Source organism: Gavia stellata, chromosome 10 (assembly GCF_030936135.1).
Source record: "Gavia stellata isolate bGavSte3 chromosome 10, bGavSte3.hap2, whole genome shotgun sequence".
In the NCBI taxonomy this organism is placed as follows: Eukaryota; Metazoa; Chordata; class Aves; order Gaviiformes; family Gaviidae; genus Gavia; species Gavia stellata.
The window spans coordinates 35,808,932-35,829,981 of NC_082603.1; the positions used below are offsets into that span (position 1 = coordinate 35,808,932).

The 21,050-nt window shown below is 44.3% G+C and overlaps 1 protein-coding gene across 1 annotated transcript in view; it reads right to left on the reverse strand.

Annotated features, from left to right (window-relative positions):
• NEGR1 (neuronal growth regulator 1) overlaps nucleotides 1-21,050 on the reverse strand; it is a 293,934-nt gene that overhangs the window by 51,238 nt on the left and 221,646 nt on the right. Inside the window, exons 5-6 of the mRNA XM_059821760.1 lie at nucleotides 11,524-11,644; nucleotides 6,083-6,234 (exon numbers count right to left, since the gene is read on the reverse strand). Coding sequence (XP_059677743.1) covers nucleotides 6,083-6,234; nucleotides 11,524-11,644 — 273 coding nt within the window. The remainder of the gene's footprint in view (nucleotides 1-6,082; nucleotides 6,235-11,523; nucleotides 11,645-21,050) is intronic.

A 21,050-nucleotide genomic window follows, 5' to 3' on the forward strand; every position in this document is an offset into this window, starting at 1 on the left:
ATTTCTCAGACAGTAAAATGAAACTGCTGAGTTTAACAATGACACCAAACTATATGAACTGAAGCCGACCCAAGCAGTCTTTGCACGATAACTAAAAGCTAAATTACTGATAATAAGGAGCACCCACAGCAGCGCCAGCCTTGCAGGACCCACGTGCAGCCTGGATGGTACAGGACAAGTCCCGCGGGAGGTCCGGAGCTCCGTGCCAGGGAGAGGTGAGCACGGCCAGCAATGCAGCCCAGATGTTTTCCGCAGCAGAAGAATGTTATTCCAGGCAGAATAACAAATGCCCATCCTGAAGGAGGTCTTGGGCTGCAGTCGGGGCCATGCACTGCACACGGGGGGAGCACATCAAACCGAGTGCCCCACAGATGGACCCGCTGCACCGCTAACCCGAGCAGCGAAGCCCCTGCCACCAGATCCCTGCAGCACATCTGCATCGCACAACCCCTTTGCTCTAAATACGGCTCCAGAGAGGCTGAGTTGAAGAAGATCACATCCCAGCTCCTGGATACGTTTGGGGAAAAAAAAAGAAAAAAACAAAAGGAAAAGAAACTAAAGCTTGCTAAAGCTGGAGGAATAAGCGCGTACAGAAACCTTAAAGGTTTAAGAAAAGTCACTTCAGGAATATGACTGCTGCTCAGGTATCAGACAACATTAAATGACCATTGCAAAATGGTGATGGAAGGGTACCTGTCCCAGCAGCAAGCCTGCTTGGCCACCCCGTCACCACTGTTATTGACGATGGTAGTGCAAACACATCTGTTTATTGCTGCCCCGATCTCACTTCTTCTTACTCCTGAGAAACCCTGTGCTCTCTTCTTCCCACTGTGACTATGACAGGTGGAAACAGGCTTCAGCTGCAGTGAGAAAATGTTTGGTTTAAATACGAAGGAAAATTTACTAATGTAGGAAAGAAGCACGTCTATAAAATGACCGCAATGGTGGAGGGTCACTATGGTTCAAGGGGAGCAAGTCCAACAACCGCCAGGAATGACGGCCAGCATCATGAGTGTGCTCTCCGGTCAGATGACTGAGGTGATCTCTGAAGTCCCCTTAGGCTTAGTTTTTCTTTGATTTTCATGACTTGGCACAGCAGGAGGCAATGCTAGGAAATTACCATGGAAAATGGTTGCCTGTCCCCTTATTTAGAAGATGTGTCATTTCAAGGCCATTATACCACTCTGCAGATACCCTCGATACCTCTGGGTCTTTGATGTTCCAGTAGACTTAGCCAACGCTATGCCAATTATATATAGTGCCACTGAGGAACATGCATATTATTACATGTTATGTGCAATTTACAAAGAGTTAATTTAAATTTTTGGAAGACTATTAATATTTTTTGCATTTCAGACATGAAACCCGATGTATTAAAATATTAATACAGTAGTTTAATTAGGAATCTTTATGTAGGAACCAGGACAAAATGCAATCAATGCATATAAATTGAGGGCACGGTCTGGCGCTTCCTGGCATGTAGAAATGTTTGAGACAAGATTATAAGCATGTTGCATTAACCGTAAGTTCACAGTTGGATGCTTATTCAATAAAGTAGTTCTGTTTAGCTGCAGCGATTAAATTAGCACAGAAAATACTACCACATCTCTCACACACCTTGCTATGCTCCTTCTCCTTCCAAATGTCACTACTGCCCTTTTCTGCAGGCCTTCACAATTATTTACATTTTTGAATAATTACTGGCAATATATCTAAGATTTCTGTATAAACCTGAACATCACTAACACCTGTGGATCATATAACTAGCCATTTAAAGGAAGAAATTTCTTTGGCAGCTGTTAGTAACGGATGTGGATGCCTCCTCTGTATTGCAAGTTTTCTTAAGAAAGGTACCGCTTAGCAGACAAGTTATTTATAGCATTCCTAAAAGTACTAGGGAATGTATAGGAGGTGGTCTTTAGAAAATAAAAATAATACCTTTACTTAAGAATAAACACACACATATCAACTAGAGAAGTAGTGATTATTTTCATCTTCTGCGAAGTGATGGCTTACACAAATCCAGACTTTTGTGGATGACAGATCTTCAGGGGACGCACGGGGATCACAAACATAGCAGTGAATTTAATGCCTCTGTGAACAGCCTCGTAAGTAGATTTATAGTTTCTATAGATGTATAGGTTAAATCTACATGCAGATTAAAATTGCAGGGTTTCAACAACCACTGTTTCCTGCCCTAATTTAACAAGTGCTCAGGCAGAGATGAGGACAGTTGTGCCTGCCAGGCTTGGCAGAGGTGTGGGGTTGGTGTTACACCCCTGACCGAGCCAGGATACTAAAATGATGCACCCTACAACCTGACTTCTACAGCCTGGACCTCCAGTACCATGGAGCAGAGCTAAGCCTCGTGCCTGGCCCAGGGTCTCCAGTAGCTCGTCAAGGGCTTGTGGTGGCAGCATCTCACCCCACGTGCCGCTGCGGGGAGCAGGGGCTGAGCAATGGCTCCACCTTTATCCTCATCAATGAAAGGTAGGAAGAAAATCTTCTGCCACGACTCAGCTTTGATAAGAGAAAGTAAGAAATCCACTACCAGCTGTGGCTCCTGGCCAGGAGAGCACAAGGACTGGAGACATCCCGGCAAGGACGTTGCTGCTTTAGCAGCAATACAGACCATCTCAGTTTTGGCTGCTTGAGAAAAACAGTTGAATAAACCTACCTTGGGGCCAATGGTTAATGATAACTCCCTCCGCTCACAACAGCCTTGCAAATTTGTTTGTAGGAAAATGCCTTTTGTCTTGAACTAAGATTGTGCTAATTTAAAAGCAAAATTTGCTTTTAAATTAAAAATTAAATTTAAAATTAAAAAAGGGCTATTCCATTCCCCGTTGGCTCCTCGCCCCTGTAGATGGAACCTCCTACCCTGGGTACACACTGTAACGCCTTGTCTCCTGGGTTTAATGAATCAGCAAATCCATGCTATATTTACAGGAAAGGACCACATTATTCTTCTTAAGTACCAGAAATTCTGGGAAAAGCCAGCATAGGCAGTGCTAAACACCTGATCAATTAGGACCGTAGATGGCAGGTTGGGACTGTCCAACAAGCACTCCTCATGTGGGTGCTCTGGGAGAATCACGTACTTCATAGGCTTACCCACAAAAATCTACACATTTGGATGATACAGAGGACTTAGCCATGAATAATTAGCAAATTGCCATTCATTATTAATTTACTGGACCACTGCTTCTCTGTATTTTTCCCCGCAAGGCTCAGTCTTTCTATTTTACAGCTGCTGAATTTATTATTAATAGTTGAACCTTAGACATGGCCAACAAGTCTTCAGTTAGGGATACAATAAATTTTGTTATGTTCGCGGGATCTGGGGTGTTCATAACTCCCCAGACTGAGGTTCTTCTGCAAGGTGATCTGGCTATCCATCCCCGGGACAGAAGTGGCTCTGGGTGACCTTCTGCTGGCCCTCCCCAGCTCACAGCAGCAGTGGGGTTGTCCTCTGGCCATGGGTGAGCAGCCATACCCCAGAGAAGTTCTCCTCCTGCCCCACCCACCCTCTGGGCACCGTCAGGTACAGCTCCATTAATCTACCGTCTCCTTTGCTCAGCCCATGTCGCAGCCAAAGTCAGCTTTTGCCTTGTCCTGACATCCCTTTACCTGCTTTATGACTTTCTGTTAGCTCACGGTTGCATTTATGGATCACTGAAAGCCAGAGCCCTTTTGGTAGAGGAAGAAATAATCCTTTTTCTGGTATCCTTGAGTATTATATCTGCACAGGATGCAGACGGGGAATACGCTTAACTCTGTCCCCGAGAAAGGCTCCCAGCTGTGCACAGCTACGATGACATTTATATATTGTACAGGGATGTGCAAAGAAATAAAATACAGATTTCCTAACTCTGCTATAAACATTTTTCTTTAAAAAACCCCAACCACCCAAGAGCAGACAGAAACAGCCATTTAGTAATTACTTAGCAATATTAGGCAAGGTGCCAATACCTAACAGCCAAGGTGTGCAGGCTTCCACGCTCAGGATTTGAAGCGCTCCCGCCGTAGCTGCGCGTTGTGGCAGCATTTTGATAAAAGCCCCCTGTGCCTTCGCGCACCCATTGTGGTTTTGCACGGGAACGCAGCGGGGCGTGCGGCAGGCTCCCGAATCGCGGCCTTTACTGGCAGCTGCACTACTGATGCTATTTCAAGCGCTCCGCATCTCAGACTGTATTGCACCAATGCAATTAACAATTTAAAATATACATTGAAATAAGACATCAGCGTCGAATTTTTAACATTTGTCACGTAACATGATGATCAAATTATACTTAACCCTACATTTGACTATCAAATGTTGCAACCAACCATTAACTGCTAACACTTCCCCCACACATACCTGAACCAGCACATATGTTCAGCTATCGTTGCCAACAAAATAAAAGGTAAGTAGTGTTTCACAAGAGAAAATTCTCTCTGCAGGATTAAGTAGTCCATACGCAATACGTTGCTACCCTGTGATTTTTTTTTTTTTTTAATGTTTTGTTTTTTTAAAGTGATACTCTTTCTAGATCACATTAATGCAAACTATGAGCAAGGAAAGAACTTCACCAAATGATCTTCATTCCCAACTGAGATCTAGATCACCACCTTTTGGAAACCTCTCCTTGTTTTGACTAGATTAAAAAAAAATCATAGTATAAAATAAGATGTTTCATCCTGGTCCTTCAGTCAAACCTCAGAGCTAACATCACCCCCACGTTCCATTCCGTGAGGTCAGGATCAGACCCAGATTTCAGTGTTTTCTCCCACACTGTTCTGCTTCACACATCCCATCTCTTTCATGATGGAGAACACCTATTTTTATTAGGTGTAACAATGTACTTGGTACTTATATGACATTTTCAACCTCTGCATCTCAAAGTGCTTTTTAAGGGTGGCTACATGGTATCTCAACAATTCAAAACTGATAAAATTGTGGCAGCAACTAAGAGACAGATTCAGCTCTGCTCTGTTCAAAATTAAACCAAACCTTCGTTTTACCTTCTCCGAATTACACCAAATTCTGTCTGCTTCTGGTGTAATATTCCTTTGCTTTCACTTCTTGCATTTTCTGTTTAAAGTAAGCGTAACGTTGTTTCCACTTTGTTAGTGAGTTCTCAAATATTAAACGAAATGGCAGCAAAGGCTTCATGCTATTTTCTGCTTATTACGTCTCTTCTGCAGTGACTCAGAATATCCTGACAATACATATCGTATAGGAAGTATATTCAGAATGAAGTTTCATGGTTAGAACGCAATAACCCTAGGATTTAAGCAACTGAAAAGTTGCATTTCCACTCAATAAGGAATATCGTTATAAAGAGAAAAGCATGTAGGTTATATTCTAAGTTTTGTCTTTGAGTTTTATCAGTCTTAGAACAGATTAGCACTGTAGTTCAACAACGAACATCTTTGGATGCCACTGACAGATGGCTAGATATTCAACAAACATGAAATACTACAAATTCACAGACAAAAATTCTTTCAAGCAGTACTTACAAGACCCATTTTAGTTAACCTTCACGCTACAATATCTCAATGCTTTGCTTCACCCTTTACAATGCTTATTGTCTTTTCAGAAGATTTAACTTCAAGTCCTCCACAACTGCTCTGTACCAGAGAGAGGCCAACGACCGACAAACCGACCCGTGAGCAGGGCTCTGGCACGCCCCGGTTATTCACCTCAGTATACTCCTTGAAACTAGCTGAAAAAGTTTTAAACTTTATCTGCGGTGGTGCCTTAGTGATCTGCTACTGCTTTACTGAGCAGAAAGATTTTTTCATGCGAAGTCTGTGTCTATACCACGACACGGGGTTGGGTTTAGTTGTGGCTTTTTTCGCGGATTCGTAACTATTGATACCCCCAAAATGTGCCATCACTTCCAGAACAGAAACCCTTCTGCAGCATGGAATAAATAACCAGGTGCATTATTTCCCAGTACTGAGGAACACAATGGTATTTATACGCCTTGTGAAGAAACCAGGGGAAAAAAAGCAAACTACTCTTTTTTGGGCTTTTGAATCCATGTATGTGGAAACAAACAACCATGAACATTTGCCACATGTCCACGTTACTTACGGTTGAGAGGCAGGCTGGCATTGGTCGTCCCTAGCTTGTTGGCAGCGACACATGTATAGTTGCCAAAATGCTCTTCTGTCACATTGGTAACAGTAAGAAGTGATCTTGTACTATAATTTTTAATAGTAATTCCTTGTTGACCATTGATCAGTCTAGAAAGCAAAAAGAAAATGTCTGTAACTCATATACCATAAGCAATAATTTTCTTTTTTTCTTTCTTTTTTTCTCTTTTTACAGACATAACTGGTAGCACAGTGAGCTGTTTGCAAGCTGCCGACGTAGCCTGTCGAGCAAAATTACTGTAGCGGCAGATCGGAGAGGCCACGGGCAACACTGGGGCTCTGGGGTGTTGAGGGGAACAGTTTCTGCCTGTGCGTCCTACAGTCAAAGGGAAATGAAGACTAACACCCACGGCTCTGCCTGCCCGTGCGATAGGATACAAACTCTCAGACGGAGAGCTCAGTTTTTAAATTAGGCAAACCTAAGTAAATTTTAAATACCCTATTTGGGGCAGAAAAGTATTATGGGAAATCTTTCAGGGAGCGTGTTTCCAGACTCTGGAGATTGCTTTAGTCCTTACACAGCTCCAGCTGATGGCAGATGAGGATTAGGTAGCTGGAAACGCGAGTACGTAGCATCGTGACCGCAGTTTATTTTACAAGCCTCTACAGCTACAAATTAGACTTGCAATTAGGAAAGTTGTGCTACAGCAGCACGGCATCCTGAGACGGCAACCTGAACAGAAACCAGGTAAGGAAGCGTAGGAAAAAGCCAAGCCAGGGCCCTCTTCACCCGGCTCTGTCTCCCTGGCTTTCAGCTTCCCACCCAAATTTCATAGGAACCGTGCAGGATTTTTGATGTTGTTTCCAAAGCCATGTCAGAAGCACTGCTGCTGCGCTGGGGCAAAGGAAGATGACCAATGTAAATGCTGCTGTTGTAGGTAAACCACGTCTGATCAAACAGCGAGATGAGAAGGGTAACCACATTATTAAAACACTAGTTACAGTTGATTACTCATAATTCCTTACATTTCACGTAAAGAGCAGAGTTCTGGATTAAATACACAATTTTTGTTTGATATATTGAAAGATATAATCATATATCCTGGGAATTAATGCAATCTGAGCATTCTGCCTAAAAACATTTGAAGTCTATCATTAATTGCACTTCTGCATACCGTGGATTGAATACTTCTCAACGTTACATGAGTGCCTCTGCTCCCATTTAATCACTATATGCTGCTGCACATACAGGGGATTTCTCTTCCCTGGGCAGTCTGTGTTGCTGTGAAGGACCCTGGTCTGCTCTGCGCAGCCCATCATCAGGGAGAGGACATAGCGTGTCCCACAGGGACATGTGGTTTTGCGAGAAACGTAAAAAAACGGGATTGAAATGCCTGGTTCGGGGTGAACACTGCAGTTAGAAGATTCATCTTTTCTCCAGAGTCGTGAAAGGCAGAAGTTTGTCCTTTCAACCTACACACGTGCTTCTGCACATGGATGTTTCTCCTCCTAAAGCTGCCAATGTCTGTCCCAGCTCTTTCTACCTCTCCTGCAGAGAAACCCAAGAGCCCCTTCCCCTCCAAAACACACCCTGCTACGCTGCTCCCGTGCCAGCACGCCACGGCTCGTAGCTGGTGACAGCGTTGTCAGCGTGGCATCAACCGACGCCGTGCACGTGGTGCTGGGGGAGGCAGAGCAGCGTTACTCGCTCCAGCCCTGGGTCGGATGCTTTCCTCAGGATGCCCCTTCCCCAGCCGGGAGGGCACAACCTGCAGCCACAGCCACCATCCTTCCCGCTGCCTTTTGGGGTTTGAACCCCCCCATCCCCTCTCCCGCCCCTTTCCCAGGGGACCTCGGTGTACCGGAGCGATAGCTCCACATCCACCTACGGCTTATTCCTACCAGCTGTTTCCAAGCGACCTCCATCCTTTTGGCCCACAACTGCTGCTTGAACTACAGCATCTCTATTTTACGGCTGTAAGGTTTAACTCATTTTTTTTGTCCAGAAAACAATGGGTGTCGGGATTTCTGTCATCCCCATGCCCCTGCCGGCGCAGCAGCAGGGGCACCTTCCCTCCAGCGTCACCTTCCCCCCGCGTCCCTGCTAGGAAGCGGCTGACACTGGGGGGCCAGAACTGGAAGTGGAGTAAATGGAATCGGAGAGATATGCATATCAATAAGCCGTGTAATTAACGGACTGAGGAGTCAGCATTAGTTAGTATAAACCCAGCAGTTTTGAGGCTTTCCATTTGCAGTTGTAAGAACCAGATGCTTTTACTTTAAAATTAATGGCTCCTGCGTGCTGCTCTGCCTGGCTTATTGACTGAAGACAGCATTTATTACTTGTCTGGGTTTTACCAAGTTACTTCCCAGGCTGGAACAGCATTTTAAGTTGTGTGCAGCCACCCTACACAGTTCTTCACCTTACTGCTTTGTACCACTAGCTCTAAAGGGAAGAGTGATCTCCTTTTTATTCCAGAGATTATGCCTATGCATCCAAAGAAGATCACGCATCAGTACCAACCCCGAGGGGTACCTACCTTTGGTTTCATATTTGAATACCTTCACATTATTATAATATATTAAGCCATTATAATGAGTTTTGTTATTTCAAATGTAAGTCTGTTTAGTTTGTCAAGGATGATGGAATTAATATTTTTAGATAGGTGACTTTTGGGCTTCTTCCCTGCGGCTGTTTAATGTCTGAGATCTAATTTCTGTATAACCCTATAACGTAACATACTTGAACAGTCATGAGTTTCAGAAACTAGGAGGCAGCACGGTGAAGCCATCCTCCTCTCCGCAGGGAATCTTTGTACAGTTTTGGAAGCCACACACTTTTAAAATTTTAAGATGCTTCTACTAACTGTTCCCCCAAATTTCCAGTCCCTTCCCAGCTCACCCCACCCTCCCCAGATCGGGGTACCCTTGGCTCGGGGTCTGCGCAGCCACCCGACAGCTCCCGCGTGGCGTTCAAGGCACCGCTTTTGACAGATAAAGTGCTGAATGGCCTGAGACCTGCCCGGGAGACCTCTCCTCGCCTCTCCCCAGCTATGAGAGGAGAGCCGAGGTGTTCAGCCTGCCCGCTGCCTGCCTTGGGAAGTGACCCGGCCTCCCGCGGGCTCAGCTCTCGGGGCTTTGGGCTCCTCGCCTTGCACTTGGCCAGGGAAGAATAGTGCAAAGCACGCTTGTGCGCCAGCGCTTACGGGAAGTTAAGGAACAGCAACTCTTGTGAGCTCGGTGATTAGGTAGAATTAGTCCTGCCAGCTCTCTGCCTTGAAGACCAGAAGTTTTAACTGGATGTAGTCTGCGACTGCTTTTATGTTTAGGTTTAATGGCTGTTTTATGACGAGATGATCCCTGGAGCCTGGAAACTGCGGGTTTGGATTTACATTAATCTGAGTAACAACAATGCGGTTTACAGACTCAAAAGGCTTGTTTCAGACACTAAACACATACTTAGGGTTTCAGATCTATCTCCCACTCTTCATTTATTCAACAATTTATCCAGATCTAAGGAGAAAAAAAAAGGTCCCAATCCAAGGCTAACTGAAGAAAATGGGATTGTCTCTATTCTATTAGCAGAAAATATAGCAGGGTGTGCACTCCCAGTATATAAATTCAGTCTTGTACTATATCTGCAAATTATCTGCAGGATAACGTACATGCTACTCTAAACTACCTATGAAAGCTGACTCTTCTCAGTTCTGCATTAAAACAACAACTGAGCTGTCCAAGGCTCATTCTGTGCTGGCTTTCCATCATCCAGACGTAAAGGGGATATACTGGAGGAAAAAAAACGTTTATGTCTTTTACTCTTTCCTGCAAGTGGTGGAGGTTCAGAGATCCCCAGTGCCTTTGTAGTCATATATGTCTAGCATATCTGTCAACAACAGTCTAACAAAAAAGGATGGACCATTAGATTTAACATAATTTTTAAGCAGTAAGACACAATAGGACACTACATTTCTTGCTGATTATAGCAAGCCTGAGGTGATACACCAACTGAAACAGAAAGCACAACTTTGGTGTCCTGAAATGCTCTGCTTAGTCTTTCCTGCTGCTGCCGTGGCACTGAATGCGCTCATGAAGAAAGGAATTGGTCACTGTTATAAATAGAAAGGTGATTATCACACTGGAAATGGCTAATTTAATCCAGAGTGCTAAAACCTGCGCTACAATTCTTTCTACATAAAATATGTTTCTGCTGCAACTCGCCCCAACATGTGTACAATATATTATGCTTCTTTGGAAATAGGATGCAGATTAATTTCTCCAACAGAAGAAAAACATCTACTGTCATATATAGTAAAGATAGATTATATTGTTTTAAGGAATGCTTTAGGATATGGTCACAGTGCAATAGTTATGACTGCTTTGAAAAGTCACGAAGACAATGAGCAGTTAATGCTCCTAAAGGGGAGCAGCTGGCCAGTGAGAAATGAGCTGACAGATGGCTTTCTATGAAAAATGGTCATTAATATTCTCACGTTGACTCCCAGGTTTAATGGGATGTTCAGCTGAGAAACCCAGCACTTGGAAGCCAGGAAATTCTAGAGTCCAGAAGGTGCGTATGGACAGTCGCTTACAAGGGACAATATCGCACCAATATGTAAACTTAACAGAAGCAAGCTCTTAGATAAGCTAAGAGCTGTAAACCAAAGTTTCCTATTAAAAAAAAATAATCCACTTGTTCAATGAGCTGCTTTTAAAATAAAGATGACCCTACAGAGATGGCCGTTATCACTACATAGCACTAACGACCTGAAAGTGAAGCTGACTGTAAGAAAAACCAAAGCACACAGTCAGTTTTTAGGGGTCAAGCAGAGAGCACTCCCCTGACCCCCTCTCGGATGCTGTGACGTGCAGCAGCTCTACTCGAGTCTGTGGGCTATAGACCTGTGGTCTAGACCACTAATGGCACAACTGGGTGAAAATTTGTACTCATTAAGCATTGGTTGAATGTCTTGTTCATGAACCAACCTTCCCACCCCAACACCCTTAGCAGGAAAACCTATGAAGCTGAATTTAAAAGAAAAAAAAAAATCCTTTTAGTAGACTTTTTCAGTGCCTTTCTGGTTATTATACTTAAAAGGCCGTAATTACTAAAGCATGTTTAAACGTTAGGCTCATTATTGCAATTATCACTCTCACAGCCCAGCCACAGACAGCCTGATTACGCCTCATTTTTGAGCACAGAAACTACGACCACAAGGAAACTGAGAAACTCCCCCAAAAGCCGCGCAGCACGGCTCTTGGTAGCTGACACCTCCAAGCACCCGCTGTTTAAAGCTCAGCATTAATTTCAGGACAGCCTGCTGGACTTTTCGTCATGGGGAACAAACCCAGCCCGGCGGTCTCCTCGCTCTTCCACCCGGGCCCCGCGGGCGGGCAGCATCCCCAGCAGCACGAGTGGGTCGGCGAGCGCCGGCTACTTACTTCCTCTCTCCTTTGTACCACTCAAAGACCGGGGCAGGAACTCCTGCACCTTCGCACCGTATCAGTCCGTTCCCTCCAAGCATCACACCGCTGGATTTAAGTTCCTGAATTGTGGGGGCAACTGAAAAAAAAGAATTGTAAAATGGATATTTGCATCTAGATATGCAGATTGTTTAACGCCACTTCTCTTCAGCACGCTTTACGTTACTCTCGGCCTGGCGCATGTTTTCCAGCTTGATTCACATTCAATCATGTTTTCTTCCAGCAGTGTAAAAATTATCCCACACAGCAGATTCTGATACAGATCTGTGTATCTGGTGTAAAAAACACAACTGAGACATGAAGAAATATCAATCCCATACTCAAAATAGCTGTTTTTCCAACTCAGTTACTCAACATAAAGTATAACTATTTATAAGCATTAGTGTTGTACAAGACGTATTTAAAAGCCGAGGATCAGAAAAAAGCGCATGAAGCCCCAACACCAGTGCCGGCTGAGAGGCTGCGGGGTCCTGCTGGACTCGGCTGGGGGGACCCCCCGCAGCTGGGGAGGGGTACGGCAGCGCCTGGGGCACAGGGTCCAAAGCAAAGAGAACATGGCCAGCACCACTTATCTTCTGCATCGTGTCTTCTGCAAATGCCTCATAAACCGCACAGGCTCAAATGGCCTTTGAGATCTTGTTTTGCATATTAAAAGAACAAACTTACCTTCACAATTATAAGCCAACCATAAATACCATATAACAGCATGACTTTTCCAGTCCTACACTGGATATAGAGTTGTTTCAGTAAATATATTTTGTCTTTTTAAATAATGAACGTTGTAAATAGCAATAAACATTTTAAGCTTAGAACTACAGATACTAATAAAGATAAAAAGTGATTGTCATTTCTTCCAGTTGCCGGTGAAAGGCAACTGTAAGCTGAAAATAAAACACAACAAATTCCTCAGGAAAGAGATTATCAAAGGAAAGGCTGAACAACAATTGCCTTCTCCCTGGAATTTCCTTTACATTTTCTGTTTTTAAACAATAATTTATATGCATCATAAAAACACTATAATAACCAAAACACAGAACTTATAAATAAAAATCTGTTTATTTTTTCCCAAGCAGTTTTCCAGATGTTGCTTTAAGGTGTTTATGCACATGTAAAATGCTGACTGCCTCTCGTCTGCTTCTTTCACCACCTCACCCATCGCTCAGCGCGCCACGTTAAGAGACCATAATCTTTTATGGGAACCAGCCACGCTAAAGAAGCATCAGATATATGCAAGGGCAGAGTTACAGCCAGGTTCCCCGCGCGGGCGGGTCAGCTCCATCGCACACCTCATGGCACACCCTTCCTTCACCAACGCCATCAATGGCTGCTTTTCCAGATGTGTAGGACATCGCGCAGGAATCCAGCTGTCACAGCCCAGGGAGAGCAAATGCATGCTCTTAGCACCTACGCACAAGTCTCAGCGTTTAACAAAACCGTGTGAGGGCATTTTGGGTGGGATTAAACAGAGAACTGGTTCTCTCTTGCCCATCGCTCACGTCCTACCCCGAGTCAGACAGACAGACTACAATTCCCCACAGCCGGCAAACACACCTTCAGCCTTCAACTTTTTATTCCCAATGATTACATCGAACCAATCCATAAATTCATTAACTTTCAACCATTAACATTAAAATTTCAAGTGGATAATAAATGTATAACCAATTTGCATTACTACTTCTCCATAATCTGCATAGGAAAAAAATCAGATTCTTTGTGTTACTCCATAAAAATAACAGGGATATATAAAGCTTACTTCTTACTGAGAAATGAAGCACTTTGTGCAGCCAAGACTTTTAAAAAATAACTTTGAGTGAGACTGATCAGCATGAAGAGCTGTGAACCGGTCACATTTTACCTCTGCTCCTACAGCACCGCGTGGCACCAGCAGCTACTCAGAGCACCACAAAGCTCATAGCTCAGCTTGTGCTTCTGAAGCATTCTAAAGAATAATGCTAAAATTGTGCAAGATGAACCATACAAAAGCAAAACTTGTGCAAGATAAACCACACAAAAGCATCACCTGAATGACGGAAGAAAATGAAAGTCTACTGCAGGGGCACGTGATCAGAGGTTGCTGAAAACTGGACTCCATGCGGGAGGAGGTCTACCTCTCACACAGGGTTTACACCCGCCCTGGGACGGGGACCACCTGCCAGTGTTCCCACCGCTTCCCTCAAGTTGTATGAAAGATGTGAATGCTGCGACAGAACCCCTAGGACATTTCTCCAGCATTAGTTCACGTGTGACCATGGCTGGGGAGCATCACCCTGAGCAGGCAGGTCTTGGGGCTCCCGGCTGCAGGGCTCCGACCCCGAACCCCTGGCATTCAGAGAAATACCAGCTCGCTTCCCCGTTTACCCGTGCCTGTCTGTCATTGTGGTTCTGGACGGCTGGGGGACCTGGTCCACCCGCCTGCCCAAAGCGGGGCCAGTCCAACCCAGATGGTCCCGATGGAGCCCTCCATCCCGAGGTTTCAAAGCTCCAGGGAGACCCACAGCCTGCCTGGATGGCAATGCACCAGCACTTAGTTATCTGTGCAATTACAGATACGCACCTTGCTGCAGTTTTAAATTGTTACTTATTTTGTCCCCGGTGATATGAAGAGTAGGTCTAAAGAAGAAAACTTTTACCCGTTTAGAGACTTGTGCACTCATTCTCTCAGTCCTCATTTACCTAAACTAACTCAGTCTAAAAGAAACCCAGTTCGCTCTCTCTCATTTCAGACATCATGTTTCCCAACACATGTGCTTGTGTTTTGTGGTGCCTGGAAGTCCTCCAGTTCACCCACACCTTGCTTGAATGAGTGTGCCCAACACGAGACGCGGCACTACCAGGGAGAAGCTGCCGAGTGGAACAGGGAGGCTGCTCCGCAGGGTCTGCACGTGATGTTTTCCTACCCATAACCCATGATGACATCCTGCCATTGCTGACTTAACACAGTGTTTCTTCCCCCTTGGGATTTCTGTGGCATAAGCCCGATTGCCCATCTTACATTTGTGCAAGTCCTCACCTGCGCGTGGATGCTACCCCACGCTTCTCCCTTAGCGATCACCTTTTATTTTTACCACCGTTCTCCTGTGTGTTGAGACAACCTCCAGTCCTGCCTGCTCGACGAGGCAGTCCCCTAGCAGTGCCAGGAATCCTGCCCGAGGGAGGAACAGAGATTTACTGCACCTGGAAAAAACTGAACATGGCAGGCGTAAGTAGATACCATCTATTTGGGGGCATACAAGAGAGAAATTCTGGGAGAGGAACTGGGATAATGCGCTGGATCCGTACACTGGGCAAGCTTTCATGAACTGGAAGTTGAGTTTAAGCTGTTGACCTCTCATGCATTTCCATCACCATTGAAAGTGACCACGGGTTTTGTCTTTCGGGTGCTGAAAGACACTGGGAAGATTAATTGCGGCCGCGGGTTTTGTCCTGTGCAAGAGCCACGACCATCCCACGGCTTCCATGGGGTCTGCAAGCCCTTAAAGAGCAGGAAAGGGTACTTTATCCAGCCCTTTCTCCATATCACCATGCAGTGGCTCCTTGGAAAGTTTTGTAGAAAGAGGCAAATATTTTTCTGTGTTATGCAAAGGGAGGGGAAATAATTGTTTTTTTCTAATTCAGAGTGTGTAGGATTAATAGCAAAAAACCTGAGTTTGAAATTAATGTACCACACTGTGTGAACACTACACAGGCAGTATTTAATTCTCATGAGCTGAGCAGAAAAAGCAAATAAAAGACCAGCAAAGGCCTGAGTCATGTAGAAAGATTTTTCCAAAAAGTACCACCTGGACGCTTCTCAGTGTGTCCTGCCCACTTTTTGCTTTGTGTTCTGTGGTTTTTTGGGGATTTTTTTTTTTTTTTTGTTTGGTTTTGTTTGGCTGTTTTTTTTTTTTTAATAAATGCAGAACCTCACTGGTAATAAATTTAAAAATTCAATGATCCATAAAAACGTACAGCTTGCCAATGCTTTTTCAGGCGGAAGCTCCAGGCACTGTGCTCCCGGTGCGGCTGGGAAGGGGATGCTGGCTGGATCCCAGCTACAAATCACTATTCCTGGCTTTGCTGCCCAGTGAGGCAGAGTTTTGTTTGGAAAACACCGAAAAACTTCTGAAAAGGAAGTTTGCTTAGATCTCCCTTTCAGAAGGATTTCAGCTTTTGTTTGGTCAGAATAAATATAAAAATCAATAGTCTCTGCTCTAGGAAATCCCCGGTTAATACCAGTATGAAAACTCAAACCGAAGATAGCTTAGAGTCACCACTCTCGTAGATTTTTCACTGTCAGGTTATTTTCCTGGTTTTAGCATAAAGAGAACCTATGTGACGCAGGCACATTCCTGATGCAAGGATTGGTAATGTGCTGAGCCAAAAATCCATCAGACCCTACTGCTCCCATCAGCGTGGAAGACTGAATAACTCCAGGTGAAATTATACACTGAAACACCCGCTGCTGCTGGTTGCCAAGGTTTGTTTTGGAAGGGAAAGAGACACACACATGGGAAGAGGTTCTTGGGCCTCCACTCTCATTTTCTTTAAAAATGTTTTCCCAAACAGTCAGCAAAGACTCATTTTTGAGAAGTGCTTTGATCTTACTGCTGTCAGTCATGCTGCAATAGTCTGCATTCTTACGCTGCTGCAGCTACGTAGGTTTTCTCCTATTTAAAAGATTTTGAGGTTATAGCAATCAGAAAGAATACTACATTGACCTAAATACATGTTACCTGGCAAGAGGAAGCTCATATATTACAATAACAAGTCCTCACAAAGTTCAGTTCAATTCTGCCGTCACAGTTACCCAACATACGTTGGTTTTTTGGTGAACAGCTTCCCCGACACCAGAGTTGCCCAGTACAGCAGGGACGTGCCGGATCAGCTGGACCACCCAGGAGAAGAGAGGGATGGAGGGTAACAACATCCCGTCTCCAGCCAGGGCTGACAGGCGGGTGTTTGGGAGAGGTTACAATAAACGTACGGAACATAACATGCTTTTCCCCCCAGGCAGCACCCCAAGAATTTAGAAAATTCCTGAAACAGACGCGGCGACGGTTCCCCCACCCCGTTCCTCCCCGCCTGCGCCAGGACTCTGCGTTTCGCAGCGCTGATTACCCCTGCCTGATCACCTCCACCTCATCAGATCCTTCCGCGGCTCTTTACAGCTTGCTTTATTGCCTTTTGTATTGCCAATAAACTCGCCAACCCTCTGCTGACACCCTTTTATAGGGTGTTAGGAACAACACGGAGGGCTTCCAGCGTGCTCCCCTCCCCACGCAAGGACCGGGGGGATCTGACCCTGTTAAATTACGGAGGGGGATGATTTAAATCCTGCTCAATCCCAACGGCAATTAGATGCCTTCCAAAACCCTGGCAGGCTTCCTGCGAGGCCGCTAGCAGCACTGCCAGCGACACCACCACCGCTGCCCCACTGCAGCGGGTGATCCCGCACATCGCCCACCGCCCCGGCGGCTGCTGTCGGGTTTTCACGGCTGCTTAGGGAATCGATGGCAAGGATAAACATTGGCCATCTAGGAAAAGGTTTTCATTCAGGATTTTAATAAAGACGCCTTATACTATTACAGAAAATTGTTTAGTATCATTAACGACGCAGCCCTGCTCTGTTCAGCTGATTGATCAAACAGATGCTAGTCAAAGTCCTGAGTGGGCAATAGAAGGCAAGGGACAAATACAGATGGACGCAAGTTTAAAGGCCTGACAAAATTGTAAAAAGGTGAAAAGAAAGAGCGGCTTTAATAAATTTTAAATTAATTCATTACAGCTGGAAAAAGAGTGGAAAAATAAGAGAGATTTTGGTTAAAGATTGAACACAAAAGAATCTGAAGCCGAAGGGAGGCACGGGGTAGGCAGGGCTGCAGCAAACCTTCTTCCCTCAAACTTTGCAGCCTCCACAACCGAAGGCTTTACCAGGTCTTCCCCTCCACAAGTCACCTGGGAAGAGATTCCAGTTGTGTTGGAGAGACACACACATGCTTCTGATTGCACGTGGAGCACTTCATTATAAATAATAATAAACACACAAGCAAGCAGGAAGATAACTTGTCTCAAAGGTATAGAGCATCAGTAGAGAGTGAAACCATTTCAGCTGGAAGAGCCTACAGGAGGGGGGTGACAGCCCCAGAGAGCTCCCAAAGGGGAGAAGAGAAGAGAAAAGTTAGTGACAGAAGATGCAGCAGCAAAACGTAACAGTGATGTTAACAAGAAAACCTTGTGTGAGACTAATAATTTTAGATGTATTTGTCATTTTTATATCTCCTAAATAATGGTTATATAGAATAACAAGGAAAAAAATATGATTATATGTATCTGTCAGCAGTACTGGGCTTTTGTGACTCCTATTTTTAGGTTTACTCTCCCTACGGTGGATCCTTGTTCAATCCTCTCCCACAGTTCATCCCTGCAGAGCACTGCACTTAAAATAAGTGCTTCATTTCTGACTTGAAAATAAATTACTGGAACTTACTTAATATCAGTTTCTCAAATATGTGTAAGTGCTTTGCTGGGAAAGGCTTTTTCAAGTGGGTGCTCAGAGACTTAGCTTAACTAGGGTTTTACTAACGCCCTTTCGCATTTGTCCCTGCATGAAACGGCTCAGGAGGTAAGGCTGTTCTTGACCAAAAATACATATTTTTTATCCCCACAGAGTACACATTTATGTACCCCCACCAGAAAGGTTTGACACGAGAAGCATGTGAGCGAGGAGAACCGGACCAGACACGAATTGGGAGGCGATTCAAGATGCCACAGCTGCTCACTGCGGATTTGCCGTCATTTCACGGAGTCACGCAAGTCTTACCCAGCAAAGCGCAACGTGCCTCTACACCACCTAGCACCATCACAAGTTCGGGTTGTATCAGTTACTGCCAAAACAGCATGGGAAAAGTACAACTACCTACTTTCCTTCTTATTTGGGAGCGACAGGAAAAAGCACGGCACAGGACAGGAGCACCACATAGCATCAGCAAGAACAGCGATGTGACGGTTGAGTTATTCCTGTCCTGCAACCAAATACAACGTGAGCTCCTTAGGCAATTTGCTCAGTTCAGTGTGCGAGCCTCGGGGGGACCTGTTAGAGATTTCGGGATAGACGAGCACTACCTCAAGTGCGTACACACACCCCGATGTGTGCGCATCCTCTTTAATTTTAGTGAAACAACTGAAGTTTCAATAAACACCCCTATTAAAGTCTCATGTGATGACGATGAGTACTCACTGCACTCCATCTCTCTCTCAGCGCGTTAATGAGAAAGATGTGAAAACTATCATCTTTGTCTTCCACTCCTGCGCTAAAAGAGCTCTATAATTACTTTCTGCTCAGTTTCTGCTCATCTGATATCACCAACATGTTCGCGTGAGTCAGGCATTTGTGCTGGGAAACCAAATTTTTCAACTTATGTTCCATCCAGAAATGACGCAAAGTACTGCTGAACCTGGTTTCCTACCCAAATATTTTCATTTTGCTTTTAAATGTCTAAAGGAGCAGTTAAAACAATGCACGCAATACACGGGAATCCAGGCAGGCACAGAAAGCATGCAAAAAAACTCCAGCTAGAACAGGTTTCATCTTTTAACATTTTAATGAGCTTTGGGACTTTTATGCATATTAGTTATGTTGCCCTAATTACTCATTATAATTCTAATGTGCATTTTATATTTAATTACAATGCTTATAAAGATTTGGTATGGGCAGTAAATTATTATAACTAGCATGTGCATAATGATTATGAGCTGAATTTATTAACTTTTACACTAGCATTCAGGGCTGGCAACTTCCAATTTCACCTTTGTGATTAACCATATTGTCTGATTAAACTAACATTTTTGTGGCATTAATTGTAAATGTCAAAAAAGTCTTTTATTTTCCCAGTTTTCATCAGATTTTAATTTAGCATCCTAACATAGTCTTTTGTGAGCGAAATTGCTTTCCAGTGTGTTTAAGAGAACAGGTTTTCTGAGATCTGTTTTCTGCCTCAGAAAGAGGGGTATGAGCAATATTCAAATATATTCATTTATATACGTACACACGCACGTAGTGTTTTACCAATAAAGTAATAAATCTTTACAAGTGAAACAGTATTACTTGTACTTTATATAATTAAGAAAGTCTTCCAATAGTCTAGATCATTTAATTTTTCTAACTTATTCAGAGCGGCAGCCCTACCTACCCCCAAATTAATGGAGTCGTTTAATAAATGCCTCTTCATATCAGAAACTTGTCCAGTGTGCGGCAACGTTTGAGAGACATTCTTTTAGCACTCACTGGGCTAAACAACTAATAAGCTTATTTTTTCCCTCTCTTCTTGTGACCTATCAAAAACCACTGAATTCATTGGGATCTTGATGGGTACAGATACATAAATTTTATATGCAAACGTACAAGGTATCAGTAAGAATTCAGTCCAACTCCTGCATTTCTAGATGTAACCATGCATCTCTTGCGCTTTTCCCTTTCCTGTTCAGGCTTTAACTTTACAAAACAGTATACTTTAAATGTTGATTAATTAAACAATTGTGTAAACACATTACGCTAGCCATCAGAAAACGAGTGGCTTCTCAAGCATTCCCTGCATGTAATCTGGCGTGTCGCAGGGTGCATCAGAGTTTCCCAGAACATGCATCTCCCCCAGCTCCGTCTAATGGCTTGTGTTATAACAGACCACCAAAATAACTGGCTGCTGTGCAATTTATGCTTTTGAATATAAAACATCCCAGTGTTAAGTCGAGTGAAAGCTTAAAATCCACAAGTAATTGTTATGTGGGAGAGAAAAAAAAAATCAGCAACACAAAATAATAGTTACTAAACAATAGGCCAGCAGACAGGAATTCTTAACTATGTATTTTACAAGTATTTGAGTGACAAGAAAGAAGAGGAAGAAACTTAACAAAACCTGCCAAAACCAGCAAAGCAAACAAAGACCTCTAGGGAGCTACATAAGAAAACGCAAGTTAGCGCGCAGGTGGAAGGACCGCTTTGCCTTTCCGTCCATCAGATTTTATCTTACTGCTTCATCTATTTAATCCTTCTGTTTTCCAACAAAGCATTTTTCTAATCGTATTCCTTTTAAGGTAGCTCTGTAGATGCATTTTTATCCCCTGATAAAAGAGTTGCTCTAGCACGGGAACACAAACCCCTTCCTCGAGCAGCTCGTGCTGCAGGAGACAGCATCCGAGGGGCGGGCAGCTCCAGGCACGCACCAGCACCTGCTCCGTGTCCCTGGCTTAGGCAACCTGGGTCCCCGCGGTTACTACACAGACAAATATTTTTGCGTGAGCATTGACAGCGTCACATCAAACGCCCTTTGGGCGCAGACCTGGATGGAAACAGCCCCTGCTCCGTCAGCAGGGCGCTGGCCGCGGCGGGGGGATGCTCCCCTGCTGCCCCCTGCTATTCTTCTTGCGAATAGCAATGTCCCATTTGACAGAACAAGCCCTGCCACCATACAGGAATTCACAATATGAACAAAAACCTCAGCTCCGTCTGC